The sequence below is a fragment of the Aplidium turbinatum genome, chromosome 9, assembly GCF_918807975.1.
Source record: "Aplidium turbinatum chromosome 9, kaAplTurb1.1, whole genome shotgun sequence".
In the NCBI taxonomy this organism is placed as follows: Eukaryota; Metazoa; Chordata; class Ascidiacea; order Aplousobranchia; family Polyclinidae; genus Aplidium; species Aplidium turbinatum.
In genome coordinates, this window is record NC_137480.1 from 27151906 (window position 1) to 27170450 (window position 18545).

Genomic DNA, 18545 nt, shown 5'->3' on the forward strand with positions numbered 1-18545 from the left:
CTTGTGATTGACCACGATTATTGTTCCCGCTTCGAGTTCCACTCGTTTGCACTTCTAATTATGACGTGCCTCACATTGTCGTGACGTCATCTCCGCAAAGTTGGTTTCAAATATTTCTAAGGAAACATGAGGAACCTCCCTCGTGAAATATTTTTCGCAAGTTCCGCTTTTTACCTTAGAGGTTTCTCTCTGCGCTCGGCACGCCCTAAATGACGTCTCGCTTCCACAATGATGAAACAAAACTGTCAGTGATTCATCATTGCAGCAACGCGCCATTGCTCTTTGTGAGCGAATAATGTTTCTTTTATATTCTGCCCAAACACATGTGAAGAAGTGATAAAGCAACGCAAAATCTTCTTCACTTGTTCATCGCTTCCAACTTCTTGTTCTCTGATGGGTTCTCGCGGGAAATATTCCATGCAAAAGGTCACGTAATTGTTAACAGCGCGAATTTGTTTTATGACGTCACCATTTTCGCTCGACCCTTCTTCTTCGAGGGCATTTTGTGGGCGACACCTTGTGGCCGGTACTTCCTTGCGAAGCCACAACTTAATCTGAAACGATTGAATCTTGGAATTTAATTCCAGAATATCTCAATACGTTGAGTGGCTGGTTAAGGTGAACAACAAGGACAGATCTAGCAGATAGCCTAGTCAGAGGGAGGATTTAGGGCAGATCGAGGCGAACTTTTGTAATGCTGTATGACCTCATAAAGTAGTAGAAGCTTAAATAATAAACCGCGTTTTTTGAAACTAAGTTCATTTCTTTTCATGTTGAGTTGGAAATCTGAAGAAATATTGACACAAACGCTTGATCAGGTACATGTGGTAGCTTGCGCCAACTGGTGGTCAAATAATATTTGAGCTTCACAAACTAAAAAGATACAGCCCACCCAGTGGAAGACTAAGAGGTGTATCAAGCACTCCATGAGTGGCTGGTTGGTAGAGAACTTGGGTAGATTCATATAAAAGGAATGCAAAGTAAGAAAAGTACCAAATTACTGAGCTGAGCAAACAAGTTGGTTGTTCATTATATATAGAATTATAAAGCTTTGCTAGAAAGTTTGCTTTGTTGCACCATAGACAAACAAAGGGAAGTAACTTTAGTGGGTTTAACGTGTTTTATTACAAAGAAATATAACATAATTAAAAATTCAAACGTTTTCGACAGGTACGTGTGTCCTCATCAGGAATTACTTAAATCTGTAATTTTAATTATGTAATATTTCTTTGTAATAAAACGTTAAACCCACCAAAGTTACTTTGTTCTATTTGTCTGTACTTTAAATTACTTACTTTAAGGTTAGCCTATATGTAAACTGCAACTTATTTATTTCAAAATCATTCACGAATTTTTGTGGCGACAAATATCAACATCAAGGTACGGAAATTAGTTTAAACATTTATTTCAAAATTGTTTTGACAATAAACTTCAGTCAGTTTTAGTTTTACAAACGTTCAAATATTCGATTATTTTGCAGCGTTTTTAGTCCTTGCCGAAAACTTCGATGGTCAAATCCCACCTGATAAGAAAGTAACCGCCCGATTGTAAACGAATGAGAGAAGATCGTGTGTTAGTTTGAACAAATACTTGTTTGTTAGTGCGAGGCTTCAATGTTAGGCCTACTTGGCATTTCAAAGGCATGGACTTAAAAGTATGGAAGTTTATTCGAAGAGATTATGCATTTGGAAGATATTTGAGTTATTTGTTTATTCTTCCTTGAAAATTCGTATCCATCAGTGATGCTCTGTGACGTGATAATAATTAATCAGTCAAGCATAATATTTTCCCTTTCATCGGAAGACGAACTGCACCTGAAAAAGATCATGATCAACTATCGGAAAAATATTTCTTTTTTAATTTTGACTTTTTATTTTGAAGCGGTACTTCTAATTGTTATTGGAAAAATTTATTAAATCCTCCTGCACGAAATTGAAATAAAATATTGCACAAATTGCTCCTGAACTTGGAATGCTTTGATTGTGATTGTTGCATCACTGAAGCCAAGAAGCAATCACATTATCGGCTACTTCCAAATCCTTTTATCCATGATGAATTTCTTTTGAAAGCTTTGCTGAAAGGGCTGGGTCAGGGGTCGGAAATTAATGTAACTCAGGGGTGATTGTGAGTACCCAGTGGCTTGATGAGGCCCACGTCTTAAGGAACTTCATTTAAAAATAAATTAGAAAAAACAACAATGGCAGACAACAAAGTCCGTCTGCAGACGTTGAATCAATGTAAAATGACAGATATTGCTATCTGGTATGGTACGGATAAAACTGTGCATTATAATTGTTCTTTTTCAAGTGCACTGACCCAGCGCATGCAAATCATGGAAGAAATGTATTTTTCTTCACTTCCCAACAAATAAATTTCACTAAGTTTGCTTGCAGAGATCTTCGTCAATTTCTTCAGCTTATGTCAGGCGCAGTTCATAGGTGCAGTTCATAGGTGCAATTAACAATGTGGCCATCGAGCGCTGGCATTAGTGGAGGACGAGGTGGTCTATGGCCTTGGTGATGCTACCGAGGCCAGACCAAAGGCTGAAAGACATAATGTCTATCGCTATTCTTTGCGTACTCGCTGATTTGCACAACACAAAGATATGTTTTGAGCCAACGTAATGGTTTACTAAACTCTTAAAATCTAGAATATTTTTAATTGTTTCAATGTACTGTACTTCAGATGCTTCGACATAAAATATGAAACAAGTTGAAATAACTTTATAAAGCTTTCAATGCAGACTCCCTAACCCAAACAACAAATAAACCTTTTTTCCATTGATTCTACGTCTACAGAAATTGAGGGCGAAATTCAGATTTGCGCCTCAAAATAAGTCAGGCTTATGCTTAAGTCAGACTTATATAGGCCAGGCTTATACGAGAAGCTTATTTGCGATGCAGAAACTCGACTTACGCATGACTTATTTAAGACCATATTAAGCCTCTGTATTTTCGCGAGAAAAGAAACTGCTATAGCAACTCTTTGGTTGAGGTAATGAAGCGCGAAACTGAAGGCTGTAAAGCTGAGCTACATTCCTGTTGAAGCACCAAATAAGGCAATGTTGTGCTTTAAACTCACAACTAGAAAAAAGTACTTTTTTATGATGTTGAATTACGTTATAGTTGCATCAGTAAGTCGTTCGTTAACTAACGTAAATGCCAAGTAATCCATGACGCAACAGATCTAACACATGAAGTACATTCACAAGCAAGGAATACTCATGTAATATTGAAACAACGTAAAACAACGTTATGCCAATATGCACATGGCTTTCGTTTACAATAATTCATAAATTTGAAAGAATCAGGTAACTCAAGTTATTTTTGATGCCTAAATAGGAAAGTTTTGACTTTGCTTGCACAATTTTATATTTACAAAAGTGATGTTACAAGCAATATTAACCTGAAACTTCCTGAAGTCCAAACAATATCATGTTGAGGCAAAAATGAAAGATTATAATTAGGCTAAAAGCGAATAGCAGAAATTGTTATATTGCAAAATGTACAGTATAGCTTACATGACCTTAAAAAGGCACCATTACCCCCTGCCTCCCCCCCTATCCACACAAAAATTGAAGGCAGGGGGCATCCATCCCATAGGCGCCGACTTTTTAAAAAAATTTAAGGGCGAGAAAGGTGATGACGTCATAACCATAACCCTATTTTACTCAATTAAAATAGTCTTTGATTAAGCTTACTGTCTTGTTTATATTGACACCTGGCCTAGGTCGCAAACCGGATTTTATTAGAACCGCTGCTCGATTGGGTTTAGGTATGCAGTACGTTTAGTCGTAAAAATTTTGATATTGTTAGCTCATAATTGGAACAGTTGGAAAACAAGCCGATTCATTTCCTTTTCGTGCGAGTGAATAACAACGATCAAGACAGTAAAGTCATCCAAATAAAGCGCAAAAATCATGATCTCAAGCAGATTGGAAACTCGCTATCAGTTTTATTAACCTCGTTTCGCTCGTTTTGCTAATTACTTACCTTCAAAGCGTTAACAACGGCGAAGTGCTTTCTCTTCTGTTTTTTATCGAAAGTCTTTAAGTCTTTTAATCGAATACCGTATACCCGAGTATAGGTCGAGATGTTCGCTAGTGATTTTCACCTCAACACAGCTTCAACTTATACACGGGACAAGCTGTTGTCTCCAGCTCGCAGTTTTCTAAATGAACGCATTGCATTTTTGGTGTGGCTAAACCATTGCCGTCTGCCGACGTAGATTACGGAGTGTGAAATGGCGTCGGCCGAAATAAAAGTTTTGAATACGTTTATTTAATAATTTTTTGTCACTTCTAAACTTTATGCACTTGTTGAGCAATATACAAAGCTCACGAGACAAAACAGCAGAAAGAGCTGTTTTAAGAGATCAATTTTTTTATTTTTGCGTGTAGGATATAATTTGTTCTTGTTACGTAACATGCGATGATCGTTGAAGTCGATGTCAAACCTTAGCGGCCGCATGAAACAATGATGTCAGGTTGGCTGGGTGATAATAGTGGTAAGAGACGTCGTTAATGCAAGCAATATCTGCCACCTTTTCTTTTATGGGTTTTCGATTTAATCCTCACACATTGCAAACAAAACAATGCGTTCTGTTGTTAATCTCACAGAGGGAAGACCTCGTTGAAAATAACGCGTCTAATTTAGCTGGTTTACTTATTATTGCCGTGAATAGTTATTACGTAACTATTCCAGCAGCGTAAGTTAGAGAGATTTTTGTTTATTTGCCTTTCTAATACGAGTCGAGAAAAAGAAACACAATTACATACAAATCAAAATATAGCAATAGAAAGGTCTGGCAGCACCGAACAACCTTGCGGTTAACCAGTCAAGGTGCTGCCTGACTTCAGTCATCATACATTGCAGCGTCAGACATTACAACTGAATCAATAAACAGTTACGTTTCTACGATCTACTTACGTCTCTACGATCTACTTTGCAATTTCCAAACCGTATGTCAATGCCAATACTTAGATGAACTATCGAATGGTAGTGTTGGGAGTAAGCTATTCGATTTATACACCGGAGAAGGAAATATCGCTGATTTATGGTAGAGAATGGAAGGGATGGTATGGAAGTATCACTGATTCAGTATATGGTAGCGCAGGAGCGTATATAGATAAGTGTATATTGATGAGTGTATACATCAATACAGTAAAAACAATCAAAAACGTCTCCAACTTCTGCACCAGATGGTCTATTTAGAAAAAAAACATGTAACAAAACTCCTACTTTTAATACCTCCTGAATTAGCCAGACACTTTTTCCTTCAGCAGAGGCTTAAACCACCTCCGCAGGTGGCTTATATCTTTCGGCTTTTAAGCCGAGTATAAGCCTTGCTAAAGTGTAAGTCTGCTTTCTGAATCGCAAAATCGACGCTTGAGACAGACTTTCGTTCAGACAGACTTAAGCCGCTTAAGTCTGGTTTCTAAATTCCGCCCTGAGTCAATGTAAAAAAGGACTGATTTGCTGTCTGGGTAGAGATCAAATAAAATATAGTTTAGATAGGCTACCTTAAGTTTATCTTTCTTATCACACACTATGACATCACAGTCGTCACCTTTATTCGTTGGCTGCACTGAAAGCGATAGCCCCACCAGCCATCCCGTGGAATGCAGACACCCAGGCAAACCAAAAACTGAAGCTGAAAGGCGCACGAGTAAAAATCCCAGCAAAGACAGCTACTCCAATAAGAACTGCAACTCCTTAAACACAACATTGATTGATTGAGAAAATCTTAATCCTTGGACTAAAAAAGATTTTGATGGATTATTCCAGGTAAGTTTAGCATTGGCAACTAGTAGAGGCTTTAAACCATTGACCGAGGCTCTATCACCACGTTTGACAGAGTGAAGTTTCCTTTTGTTGTTCAAGTGCAGTCGTCAGTGAATTATTCCATCTAAATGCCGTTGAATGGAAATCAGTCTTTGTTGCTCAAGCGCACACCCCGAGAATCGAACCAGCGTTACTTGATGTGAGCTACCAGGGCAAAGCGTCCGAGTTTTCAAATATTTATTTTGAGTTCAAAAGATTTTTATACACACTTTTATGTTCGGAAAAATACAGTCACAAAATTTAACAACATTTTTTTTTTTTTATAATTATAATTGAAGTTTGATTGTTTAACTATTTTTGCTTTATGACGTCGCCTTTCTTTTTGTTGTTAATCGCTCAAGGGAGCATCTGAAGGTAGTGAGCTTTCTCATTTTGTGGCTACCTCCAATCACGGTGACTATTCCTCCATTTTTAAGCTTGGAGGAATCTGAGTCCTTTGCTCCCAACAAGATGAGGATGAATCCAGCGAGAAGAACAAAAGTTCCGATGATCATGAAAGCGCCACTGGCTTTTGTTCCACTAGACAAAGTCGAAAAATCATTTGCTGGAAAGAAACATTCCGATTTGAATAGGAAGAAATTTTAAAACCATGATACGTTCTTCCTATGTTAATAAGCAAATGCATCACAAGATGTTGCAAATAGACCATGATATGAAGACAGTGCACTGGAAGTAGCTGGTTGTTGATTTATTGTTGATTGATGGTGATCTGTGGTTATTTATTGATCCATTTTTTTCTTTTTATAAACAATTTTGTGTCTGTTATCTCGTGCTCGTTTGGTGCGTTCTGATGATCAGTTGTTTCAGAAAGAAATCAAGGAATTGAAAAACATGTTTTATTTAAATGGATATCCTTCCCACTTTTTCAATAAAGTCTTAAACACCTTCATGGCTGATGAACCAAAAGACACGCCTGAAGAAGTAGATTTTAGTTATATTATTAGTATACCTTTTCTAGGAAAAGATTCAACAAGTTTTGCGAAAAACCTAGCTAAACTTATAAAAAAGAAATTTTCATGTGACATTCATCCTGTGTATAAAACATTTAAAGTGCACCAATATTTTCAACTGAAGTCGCCTACCCCCTTCGCTCTTTTTTTGAATGTTGTGTATAAATTTAGTTGTTTGCCTGACGCAAACTAGACATACATTGGTATGTCAACCAGACCTTTGTTGACAAGGGCCGGGAGCATTTAAACCCAAACCTATAACAATTAAAAGTGCAATTAAAAAGCACATCGCCTCTTGTGAAACGTGCACTGACAATGTCTCGATCGACCAATTTAAAATCATCTCTCGAGGCAGATCTGAATTTCAGACTAAGATCATGGAAGCCTTAAGAATCAAACGTAACAATCCATCTCTCAACCGGCAGTTATTCGCCTGTGGCTCATCGTTGCTTTTGTGTGTGTTCTAATTGTTTGACACATGCCTGTACTTTACACCTCATGTGATGTTTCCGCCGTATAATTTACTTGTAATCATTCTTGTATCACTTGGTCAGTTTATGCTTTTCAGTCCGGAGTGTCGTTAGTATACAGTTACAATAGTGCAAAGTCAAATTTATCTTAAAATTTTCATTTTATGTACAGTATATTACATATATGTAATTCCTGATGAGGACACACGTACGTGTCGAAAATGTTAGAGTTTATTTTTAATTGTGTTATATTTTTGTATGTAATACATCATGTTAAACCAGGGGTCACCAACCTTTTTTGCATGCGGGCCACTTTGGCACTAAGGAGAGCTGTGGCGGGCCGCACTAATAAAATGTTAGGTAGGTTGACTCTTATGCTAGAAAAGAACGCATTTCGTACCCAGTATCCAGCGTTACATGTTGTTCATATTTATGTTAGAATACCACAGCAACAAAATTAATCGAACAATTAACGCTACTGCCAGGCCAAGCTCCTTTAACAACACTTTTGACTTCTTTAACAATGCCTAATAAACGAGGCCACTTGTTTTACGCACTTATAGCGAGGCGAGCGGTTTCATCAGAATATTCATCGCCAAGCAAGAGTGGTGTTGTTACTTCGCTTCGTAAAAGATATATTGCAATTAACAGTTTCAGTAAACAAGGAAATGTTTGACGCAACAATAGTGACCTGCAAACATATCAGCGAAAAATAGGCTCTAATAACAGGGAAAAAGAAACCAGGTACCATGAAACAAACGCTTGTGGAAATCACCGAAAAATCCTAATTCTAACGGAACTTATGAACAGTCTTCCCTCTAAAGAAGCAATGAGTTGGTGTTTCATCCTTTTTGTGAGAGTCTATAAAACCGTCTTTCTTTTATTATAGACAACTGTCACTTGCGATGCTCTTCAACGTGGCAAGAATTTGTTGATTAACTACGTTTTGCAGTACATGCTTCGGCAGTACATATGAAGAGCTTGTTTCCAAAACCGCTTACATCCACTTTCGGTGATTTCGAGAAAACCACGAAAAACGTTTATGACAGTTTCGCTTGGTAAATGTAATGCGTTTTTGATTTCTAACGATGTATAACTACCTACTGAATTGAGCCATGACGTTTGTCCAGATCTAAGGAATATTAGAGGGCTTAGAATCGCCTTTTTATAAAATTAAAAATGTGGATATAAGCGGTTTTGGAAATAAACTGGAGAATAAAAATTGCCAGAATGAAAGAAACCAATTTTTGAAACCATTTTTCCAAGCTGACCACCACTAATTCATCACCACAATCCAAATCCACTTTAAACAAAGCAAAAAAACACAGTTATAAAGCTCAAATAGGCTACTAAGCACCGTTGGTAACTGCAACAATAGGCTACAAGCCTACAACAGTGCTTATCAGTGTTGCCAGATAGTAGATGCTTCAAACTACCAAACACATTTCAAATTTTGCCAAACTGACCAGAGACTGACTGTCAACTCACCAAAAATGTTGGCCAAAATTCTGCCAACTCAAAATTTTACTGCTAAACAACGTAAAATTCTGCCAAATCTCGAATTTGGTAGTGAAATTTGCCAAATGGTAACACTGCTGCTTATCACGAAACGATGACGAAAACGGTTTAACAATCAGCGATATGTCACGTGATACAATGGCTTAATATGATTGGTTAATTGTGGATACAAGTGGTTTTGGAAACAAAGTGTGATGGCGCGTAAGCGGTTTTGGAAGAAAACGCAATTTTTAGTGTCGAATTTGAAGCAGAAAAAGAAGGTTTTGGAAAAAAAGGAATGGATAGTAGGTACCTATGGTAATACTCTACCTAATGACACTCTAAACTCAATTTTGGTAAAAGTGGCGCCTAAGCGGTTTTGGAACTGGGCTCTTCATATACTATAATTGGAACGATACAGAGAGTATTAGCATGGCCCTGCGCAAAGATGACACGCAAAATCGTGAAGCGTTTCATATTTTTTAAAAAATACGTTTTGCAGTACTAAGCTAAATATTTTCATAATACAATCAGAAAAAGTCTCTAAATTTATATGTAATATTTTGCCAATTTATTATAAATTGAGTTGACACGCCGACCCATTTTGCCAACAATAACTTGCATAAAGGGAACACTGCTCGTGAAACACAATAACGGTGAAAGTCGCACTAGTGTTTACATGACATTTGCAAACTTAAAATCAGCAACCCTGTGCTCACAGACAATTTCGAAATTCGAAAACAAACGTTTTAATCAACCACTGGGACAGTGTGGCTGGACATCGCATTGGAATAACTTTAAGCAACCCCCACCTAGAACTATAATCTGATTGGTCGGAATCGTATGCAATGCGAAAATATGCTTCCCGGAAAGTATTTTTTGCTTTCGTGCTCTTTCATTTCTCAAGAAAAGTATTTTTGGTTGTACTTGTACGCTGATACCTTCCGCGGGCCGCAGCGATACAGCGTGGCGGGCCGCATGCGGCCCGCGGGCCGCCATTTGGTGACCCCTGTGTTAAACCATAGAGAAATAAAACATAGTAACTTTAGTAGGTTTAGCATACTTCATGACACACAAAAATAACATAATTAAAATAAAATAAACTCAAACGTTTTCGACACGTACGTGTGTCCTCATCAGGAATTAAATTTGTAATACATAAAATGAAAAATCGTAAGATGAATTTGACTTTGCACTGTAACTGTAACGACATTCTGGACTGAAAAGCACAAACTTAACAAATGACACAAGAATCATTGCGAGTAAATTATGCGGTAGGAAACAGATCACGTGAGGCATTGGACAAACAATTAGATCACACACAAAAGAAACGATGAGCCATAGGCGAATAACTGTCAGTTGAGAGATGGATTGTTACGTTTGATTCTTAAAGGGATACTAAAGGAAAAACTTGACTTGGCGATTTTCCACGTTCTTTGTGTTTAACATGCTACCATAAAACGATTTTCAATAAAATTTTGCCCCATTGCGGTCTGACCACCATAGCGCGCGTGGTTTTGTCAGAGCTTTCAAAGCCAGAATCGGCCTGAGCAGCGAAGCGTGCGTCTATACAGTCTACGTAACAAAAAACGAGCAATCAACCGATCACGCAATAATTGTTACTGCGGGCGATTTGACTATAGGCTATGTATGTATGTACATCAAAAAATCAGATTTCAACATCAAAACAGCAGAAAGTTTGCTCAAAACATCAGATGTGGTAACGTGGTTTTTGTTATTGCTGGCTTTTATTACGTATTCTCGAGCAGTGTTTGCAAGTTTTGGTCATTTTGAAAAAAATGAAAATAAATGAAACATTAGACTTTGGGCCTTGCCAGCGCCATTGAAAACAATTTTTTTTTCGGTAATTGTTTTTGAAATGTATTCTTGAATGTTCAGTTTACTCATTTTAATGCTTAATTTCGATTTGAAATTTTTATTTAGTATGCTTTTAAGGCTTCCATGATCTTAGTCTGAAAATCAGATCTGCCTCGAGAGATGATTTTAAATTGGTCGATGAGACATTGTCAGTGCGCGTTTCACAAGAGGCGATGTGCTCTTTAATGCACTTTTAATTGTTTATAGGTTTGGGTTTAAATGCTCCCGGCCCTTGTCAACAAACGTCTGGTTGACATACCAATGTATGTGTTGTTTGCGTCAGGCAAACAACTAAATTTATACACATCATTCGAAGAAAGAGCGAAGGGGGTAGGCGACTTCAGTTGAAAATATTGGTGCACTTTAAATGTTTTATACACAGGATTTCTTGGACTGAAAAGAAGAGTAATGACGAAGTTATGAAATTGGCAAATGCAGAAAGGAGAATAATAACAACAGTTAGAAGGCGTCAGATGCCATTTGTAGGTCATATTCACAGACATAGAGATTTGGAAAAATTAGCACTATTGGGGATGATACAGGGAAAAAGAAGCAGAGGTCGACAAAGATTAACTTATTTAAACAGCTTGAATCAATGGGCCACAAACACAACAGTCAAAACGAATGATTTTATACGAATGGCAAATGACAGAGAAGTTTGGAAGACCATGATCGCCAACGTCTGTATCAGATCAGGCACATAATCATCATCATACACAGGATGAATGTCGCATGAAAATTTCTTTTTTATAAGTTTAGCTAGGTTTTTCGCAAAACTTGTTGAATCTTTTCCTAGAAAAGGTATACTAACAATATAAATAAAATCTACTTCTTCAGGCGTGTCTTTTGGTTCATCAGCCATGAAGGTGTTTAAGACTTTATTGAAAAAGTGAAAAGGATATCCATTTAAATAAAACATGTTTTTCAATTCCTTGATTTCTTTCTGAAACAACTGATTGTCAGAACGCACCAAACGAGCACGAGATAACAGACACAAAATTAAACCAGATTTCCATTTGCTAGGGCATAAAATGTTATAATTTAAATTTTTAAAGCAAGCCTGTGTTGATAGGTTTTCGCCAAATCTATGCATTGTTCAACCCGTTGAAGTTACTTTGTTTTATTTCTGTATGGTTCAACAAAGCAAACTCTCTACCAAAGCTTTATCATTTTTTATTAACATTAGGCAAAAAACGAGCATCGACAAATTGGAATGGTGTGCGACTGTACATCGTGCAGTCTCCGGCTTAAAAACCCTAGAGTCTAGAGCAGTGGTTCTTAACCGGTGTTGGGGGGGGGGGGGCGTGAAGCATCTCTCAGGGGGGCGCGAGCTCTACAACAATTTCAACCTTTTTTAATTACTTTTAACGATAGACAAACAAAACAAAGCAACTTTAACGCTTTTAACATAATATATTACCCGAAAAAGTATAACATATTAAAGTAAAATAAGCTCAAACGTTTTCGACACGTACGTGTGTCCTCATCAGGAATTACAAATTTGCAGTAGACATAAAATGAAAATTATAAGATAAATCTGACTATCCACTATAACTGTAACGACACTTCGGACTGAAAAGCACAAACTCAACAAGTGATACAAGAATGATTACAAGTAAATAACATGGCGGGTAACAGATTACGTTAGGTGTAGACTACACGCATGGGACAACAACACAGAAGTACACAGAAGTTAGAACACACACAGAAGGAAAGAAAGAAAAAATAAAAGAAAAATATTTGAAGTTTATCGTGATATTTATCCCAAACTATATTTTCACCATTTTTGTTGATGATGAGTCTTGTTCAACATTTTATAACTTCCTAAACTCGCAGCATGAAAATATCAAGTTTACCATTGAAACATCCAGTGATACCATCGCTTTTTTAGATGTTGAAATGGAAATTAAACACAATTCTTTTGACACCTGGATTTGGCGATAACTTATACCAGCACTGGCTTGCTTTTAAATTATAATGCTCTGTGCCCTAGCAAATGAAAATCTGGTTTAGTCTTGTGTCTGTTATCTCGTGCTCGTTTAGTGTGTTCTGATGATCAGTTGTTTCAGAAAGAAATCCAGTAGGCTAATTGAAAAACATGTTTTATTTAAATGGATATCTTTCTAATTTTTTAACACCTTTATGGCGGATAAATCAAAGGACACGCCTGAAGAAGTAGATTTCAGTTATTTTATTAGTATATCCATTTTAGGAAAAGATTCAACAAGTTTTGCGAAAAATCTAGCTGAACTTGTAAAACAAAATTCGTGTGACATTCATCCTGTATATAAAACATTTAAATTGCACCAATGTTTTCAACTGAAGTCGCCTACTCCCTTTGCTCTTTCTTCGAATGTTGTTTATAAATTTAGTTGTTTGCCAGACGCCGCAAACCAGACATTCATTGGTGTCTTCACAATGTAGATATTATCGACCTGTTATAGCCTGATGCTTCGAGTTCGCTATGATAGTAGCGGTTTGCACTAGCTTTCGAAACACAGTTGCCTGGTCATGTGCTATGACGAATGGTATTGAAATCAGTGATTCGTTGTTTGATGTTTAATTTGGCTGGAGGCTGCTGTCTGTTGAGTATGACCCAGCGCATCAAAATGTAACTGAAGATGTTGAAATTTAGTATTTTGGCCTCTCTATGTGCATTTGTGTAACATGTGGGATCTGTAGCGATGACAGATGGGTTGGTCTATCATACAATCTGGCTTGGCAACATCTGGACTCCAGGTCGCACAGATGTGATGCTTTCACTTGTGATTTAAGATGAGATATCCTTTGATGTGATCTTGTGATCATTAATGAAAGGGCAGCTATTGAAGGATAGTGGGAGGAAAGAGGTGCAAGGTAAAAAGGAGACGAACTTGGAGAGATGATAAAAAACAGAAGGCTGACTTGCAATGCATCGGAGAAGCAAAAAGCGTAGCGGAAGAACGTGACGCGTGGAAGCAAATGACAACCATCCTTCGGCTCGGAGACGGCACATGATGGTGATGATGATGATGATAATGAAGATGATGATGATGATGATGATGATGATGATGATGATGATGATGATGATGATGATGATGATGACGATGACGTCGACGACGACGACGACGATGACGACGGCGACGATGAACTGTTATCTTAATTATCATGATATTTTTAGGGTATGTTTGACTTGAAATTATTATTATATCAACCTAGTCTTTAACACCAGTTAAGGTCACACCGCCATGCAAGGGATCAAATCAAAGACGTTTAGTTTGTTTTTCTTTGACATCGTCTTACTTGATACGCATGAGCCGTTAAAGCATCCTCCAAAGAATCCTTGGAATGCACCGCCACCTCCAATCCATCCAGGAGCGAAGGTACCCACCAGCGCAAGTAGGAATGCCAGGAAGGAAAGAACAATGGCAGCTTTCTTCTTGAAATCCATCGCGTTTCACTTCAACACAATTGTCACAAACTATTCTGTGAAGATTAACGTTGTGGCAGTTAGTTACAAAAGTCTCTAAGAAACAATCAGTTCGAGAACTCAATTCAATTTTTGACAGTCGACACGACAGGACCACGACAATACCACGCGGTTGTGTCTTTGGCAAGACACTTAAAGGCATCCCTGAATGTGGACACGATTGGCTTCCTTGCCTTCCCATCTACTTCATTTAAGGGAACACTCCTGATAGAAATACTTTTTCATCAAAACAATAAATTTTTTGTATCTAAAAAGCAGTAGGCTTAATTTCATCAGGGTTCTGAATACGGTAAAATTTTGACTTCATTCTATGTCTTTGTGTGTCAATACTTGCAGTGATAATTGTGAGTAATAGCTTGTGTTTAATGGGTGTTTTTCAAATGCTGTTTTCTTTGAAAGTCACTTTTTGATGTTTTCAACTAATTTACTCATTTATTTCTTCTCAGAATGGTATGAAATTTTGCAGCCATAATCAATATTTACTTGAGAAGTCATCTATGAAAGGATTTTGCTATTTCCGTGTAGTTGCACGCAAAATTGAAATTATCAAAGTTAAAAGTTAAGTTAAAAATTACAAGTATATCAAGTTTTTCCAGTACCTTAATTCAAAATTCATTCATTGTTTAACCCTATCTTAATACGAGCTGTTTTCGTACGCGGAAAGTCCGACACGGGCTATTTTAGCCCCGTGCTAATTAATCGCTAATAACGGGAGCTATGAAAATCACAGAGCCACAATATTTTGCAAGATAATAGCCATGTGTATTGTGCGTACAGAAATTAAAATTTTACCCCACAAAATTATTGAAATAAAGTGTTTGAGATGAAAAAACGATAGAAAGTCGGTTTTTATTCTAATTTCCCGAAAATAGCTTCAAAATTGACCGTTCGAACGCATATTTTTGAATTGCAACATGGAGTAATGCTAAAATAAACAAAAATTTACTTTTCCTCATAAATATACAGCATTTTTGGGCGTTTTTACATTACAAAGCAATTGCACTAATATTTATAATCTACCATATAATTTGTTTGCTCAAATATCAAGCTGCGAAAGGTCAACTCTGGTTTACCGCTCTTGTCCTGACCCAATTCTCATCGTAGAGAAATAAGCACAGCTTGATATGTCCTATCGTGTGATTGTGAGTGCTAACAGCTTACAGATACTTTGCTTATGTCGATACAACGTTCAGCGGTGTTGCGATACAACCTAAGAAAGTCATGCGTTTGTTTCAAATTGCATTCCTCTTGAATGAATGCTTTTTTGTTACGCAAAACTTTCGCAGGAAATATGGGCCGCTTTACAGCGATTCACCGTCGTTAGACGTTGAAACAGTACAAACATTTGATCTGTGAAAGTAATGCCTATCAGCGAAAATGGAAACACATAATGTCATCCAGGCACTGTTTATTGAAAATGAAGACATGCAGCTCGTCATTGCATTGAGAAAAACTGACTTATCAAAATTCTTCGAAGACAAGAAATTTCAGTCACAAAAAAAAATATGACTTGTGCGAAATGCTGTACAAAACAGACCGTATTGCAAGTGTAGTAAATTAGCATCGTCAAGTATAATGGTAATGAAATTGAACCGCACAGCTTTATAAGTAATATTTCGATCAATTTATAGATAGAAAAATACCCTGCTTTTGAATACAACGGTGATGACCAAATACTGTGATTAAAATATCTAATCCCATAATCAACGATAACATGATAAGAACAAATCTTATGATAGCCCGCTATTTCATTATGAAAACCACTGGTAATAGCAAATTTGAGTTTGCTGTTAATCTATGGTTTCGTCCCAAAAATATCGACATTGTATGGCGGAGTGACCCACTTAGAATAGGTACATCATCCAATCGTCTAGACATGTGTGGTTTGACTAATGACATGGCTGGCTGCCACTCCTCCACAAAACTTTCGTCTCTACTGGCTTGTGAAAAGGACAACTCGCGGTTCAAGTAACTAATGGTCATCGCATTGACCCGCGTAACGTCTAAAATGTAAGAAAATGCAGACACAGTCCATTTTGCTGACTTCGGCTTGGCGCTATAATATGGCATCTTCTGGTCGACGACATCAGTCCCACCCTTGGTAAAATCGTAGAGCTTGATTATTGCAGGTTTTTTCTTTCCGTCATCTTTGGTTACTCCAAGGATTGGCTGCATAGTTGATAAGACCAGAACATTGCGTTTACCGGTAGATTTTGGTTTGACTGCGTACGACGTAACGGTAATGTGGTTTCTCGACTCCTCCCAGTAAATTTTGGTACTGAAGGCTTCCCAATCAGTGAGAGATTTTAACTCGCTAACCCCTTTTCTCTTGCTTTGCCATTTTCCAACTAAAGTTATGTTTTTGTTCCAAAGCCATTCTGCCTAATCAAGTGAAGTGTAAAATCGATCAAGGGATATGTTTCGTCCTTGAAGCGAAGAAACTCTGTTCAAATTGTGTACCAACGTTTCCACATATTCCATAGTGGAAGTCAGATAGTGTGGTCCTGGTACACCTACTGGCTTACCCGCATAAGCTATGGCGGTATAGGTGAATGACATACGCGCACTATTTATGCTTCTTAGTAACAAATCATATTTAGCAGGCTTATTTTTTGCCTGAAGCTTATTGCCTGAAGGACACACCAACGCGAGATGGAAACAGTCTCATCCAGTGAAAGGAAGTCTTCTGGTACTATTAAAATCTTTTCACAATTTCCAGTAAATTATTGGAAAAGTTCTCTGATTGCTGTAGATCGGTCACTTTGCCAGCGATTGGCCCTTGTGCTTTTATCATCAAAACGAATATTTGCAGACAGAAATTTGAATCGGTTCAATGACATTGTCGCACTAAAGGATGTCCATATAAATGTGAAAAGCAATGTTAATTCTGTGAAATGTTCGCTTGAGTAGTCCACTAATACACCACAATCCAATGAATGCTTCTAGTTCCGTGGCATCAGTTTGCTGAAAATGTGAAGCATGCCAAGAAGTTCGTTGAGCCTCCGATATTCGCGATAGCCTCTCTCGTATACATGTGCTGGTGCTTGAAACAATGATGTAGATCATCTCTGCTGTAAATAAGAAATGCCATGCATCATACGACGTCGTTGCATATTGATAATCGCGCTTTACTCCTGGTAAACTGTGCACCACATTAGCAGAGTTTTGTCTTCCTCTTATTGATGGTTGCTTGGTACTCCAAACAACTTTCTCTCTACTTCTTTGGTCAACAACCACCGAGATTCCCTCCTCTTCCCGGTCAGGCAATGTATGGTAATTTTCCTCATCCAAGGCGCTATCTAATGATTTGACGGCATGGCTCCTACGACGTTGGGACTGCCTATGTCTGACGGTTACGACCTCATCTTCGTTACTCTTGTCAGATGTTAGCGGACTACCTTTACCATCAGATAAAGGCAAATCAACATCACTTTGCATCTCTTTCATCTTCGGTTGCTAATAAATCTGCCGTTTGCCTTGTATCATGATACACATTCGAAACCATAATTTTGATCTGTGGTATAAGGTACACACGGGCCACTTGCTGAAACAAAATGACTTCATTTTGCAAGAAAAATAAATCCAACATAGGGTGTGAGAAGATTGTTTTCTTCAACTGTTCGTGTTTTGAGCAATTAAGAAGTTAAATTTAATAATACAATAATTGGAGGAAAGAGCACACATTCGTTACAATTATTATTCAGACGCTATACTATCCCTTGCTGGCAGAGCCAGCCATTTGCATTGATTCAACGTTGGCAGATGTTGAATCGTTGTTGAGTGACTGATTTTGATAGCCGAGGTGACTCAACTACTATATCGCATTTTTCGCTCGATTTTGCCATTGTAAAAACATAGCTTCATTCTTACTTTTGACTGACGATGAAAACAGCAGTTTTCGAAACGTTTGAATAAAATGTTCGCTAATGTGTTAGCTTTGATATTTATAGTCCGAATTTCCTCTAAATCCTACGGTTATGCTCCGAAGTTTATTACTTTACTTCTGGCCTTTTCAATATCAAATTAATTGGGCCATAAAACATATTTTTTTCATGTAGCCTAATGACTACCTGACTTGTAATATCGCCATGGTATTATGTGCATTTCTACATTACTTATGTACGCAACGTTGGTCTTTAGCATACTAACATATCGTAGATGTCGTTTTATTTGGACAGTTGCTCATAGTACTCTCAGAGCTAAATATACTGTCGGATAATCTATATCGCACCTTTAGAGGAATTCATCAGTACGATTTTACATAATTCAAGAGTTTGCCGCAATAATCAGGAATGCTTTGTGTCTTATTCAAAGTATTCTTCATCTCATAAATAACAAAGTGCCATGAGACATCAAAATGACGTAGAATAGCTGTAAAGTTTATAAGTTTTGCGCAAAGAAATTAAAATTAGCCAGGATACTTTGTTTTTTGTCCGAT

General features: G+C 37.4%; 1 protein-coding gene and 1 pseudogene across 1 annotated transcript; one reads left to right on the plus strand and one right to left on the minus strand.

The window, feature by feature from the left end:
• On the minus strand, nt 1-14106 carry LOC145777270 (uncharacterized). Its single transcript, XM_082588615.1, has 4 exons — nt 13921-14106; nt 6226-6387; nt 5569-5713; nt 1-1814 (listed from the first exon to the last, which is right to left on the minus strand). Exons 1-3 carry the CDS (start codon nt 14066-14068, stop codon nt 5571-5573), a joined length of 453 nt encoding a protein of 150 aa, XP_082444741.1. The 5' UTR covers nt 14069-14106; the 3' UTR covers nt 1-1814; nt 5569-5570.
• On the plus strand, nt 9143-9243 carry LOC145777814 (U6 spliceosomal RNA; annotated as a pseudogene).
• Nucleotides 14107-18545: the final 4439 nt, after the last annotated feature.

Excerpts from the sequence above, each read along its gene's own strand:
- LOC145777270 (XM_082588615.1), bottom strand. The coding sequence starts at position 14,068 with ATGGATTTCAAGAAGAAAGCTGCCATTGTTCTTTCCTTCCTGGCATTC. Across the intron at positions 6,388-13,920 it reads TAACGGCTCATGCGTATCAA|CAAATGATTTTTCGACTTTG; the intron begins GTAAGACGATGT and ends GTTTCTTTCCAG. Across the intron at positions 5,714-6,225 it reads AATAGTCACCGTGATTGGAG|GAGTTGCAGTTCTTATTGGA; the intron begins GTAGCCACAAAA and ends GTTGTGTTTAAG.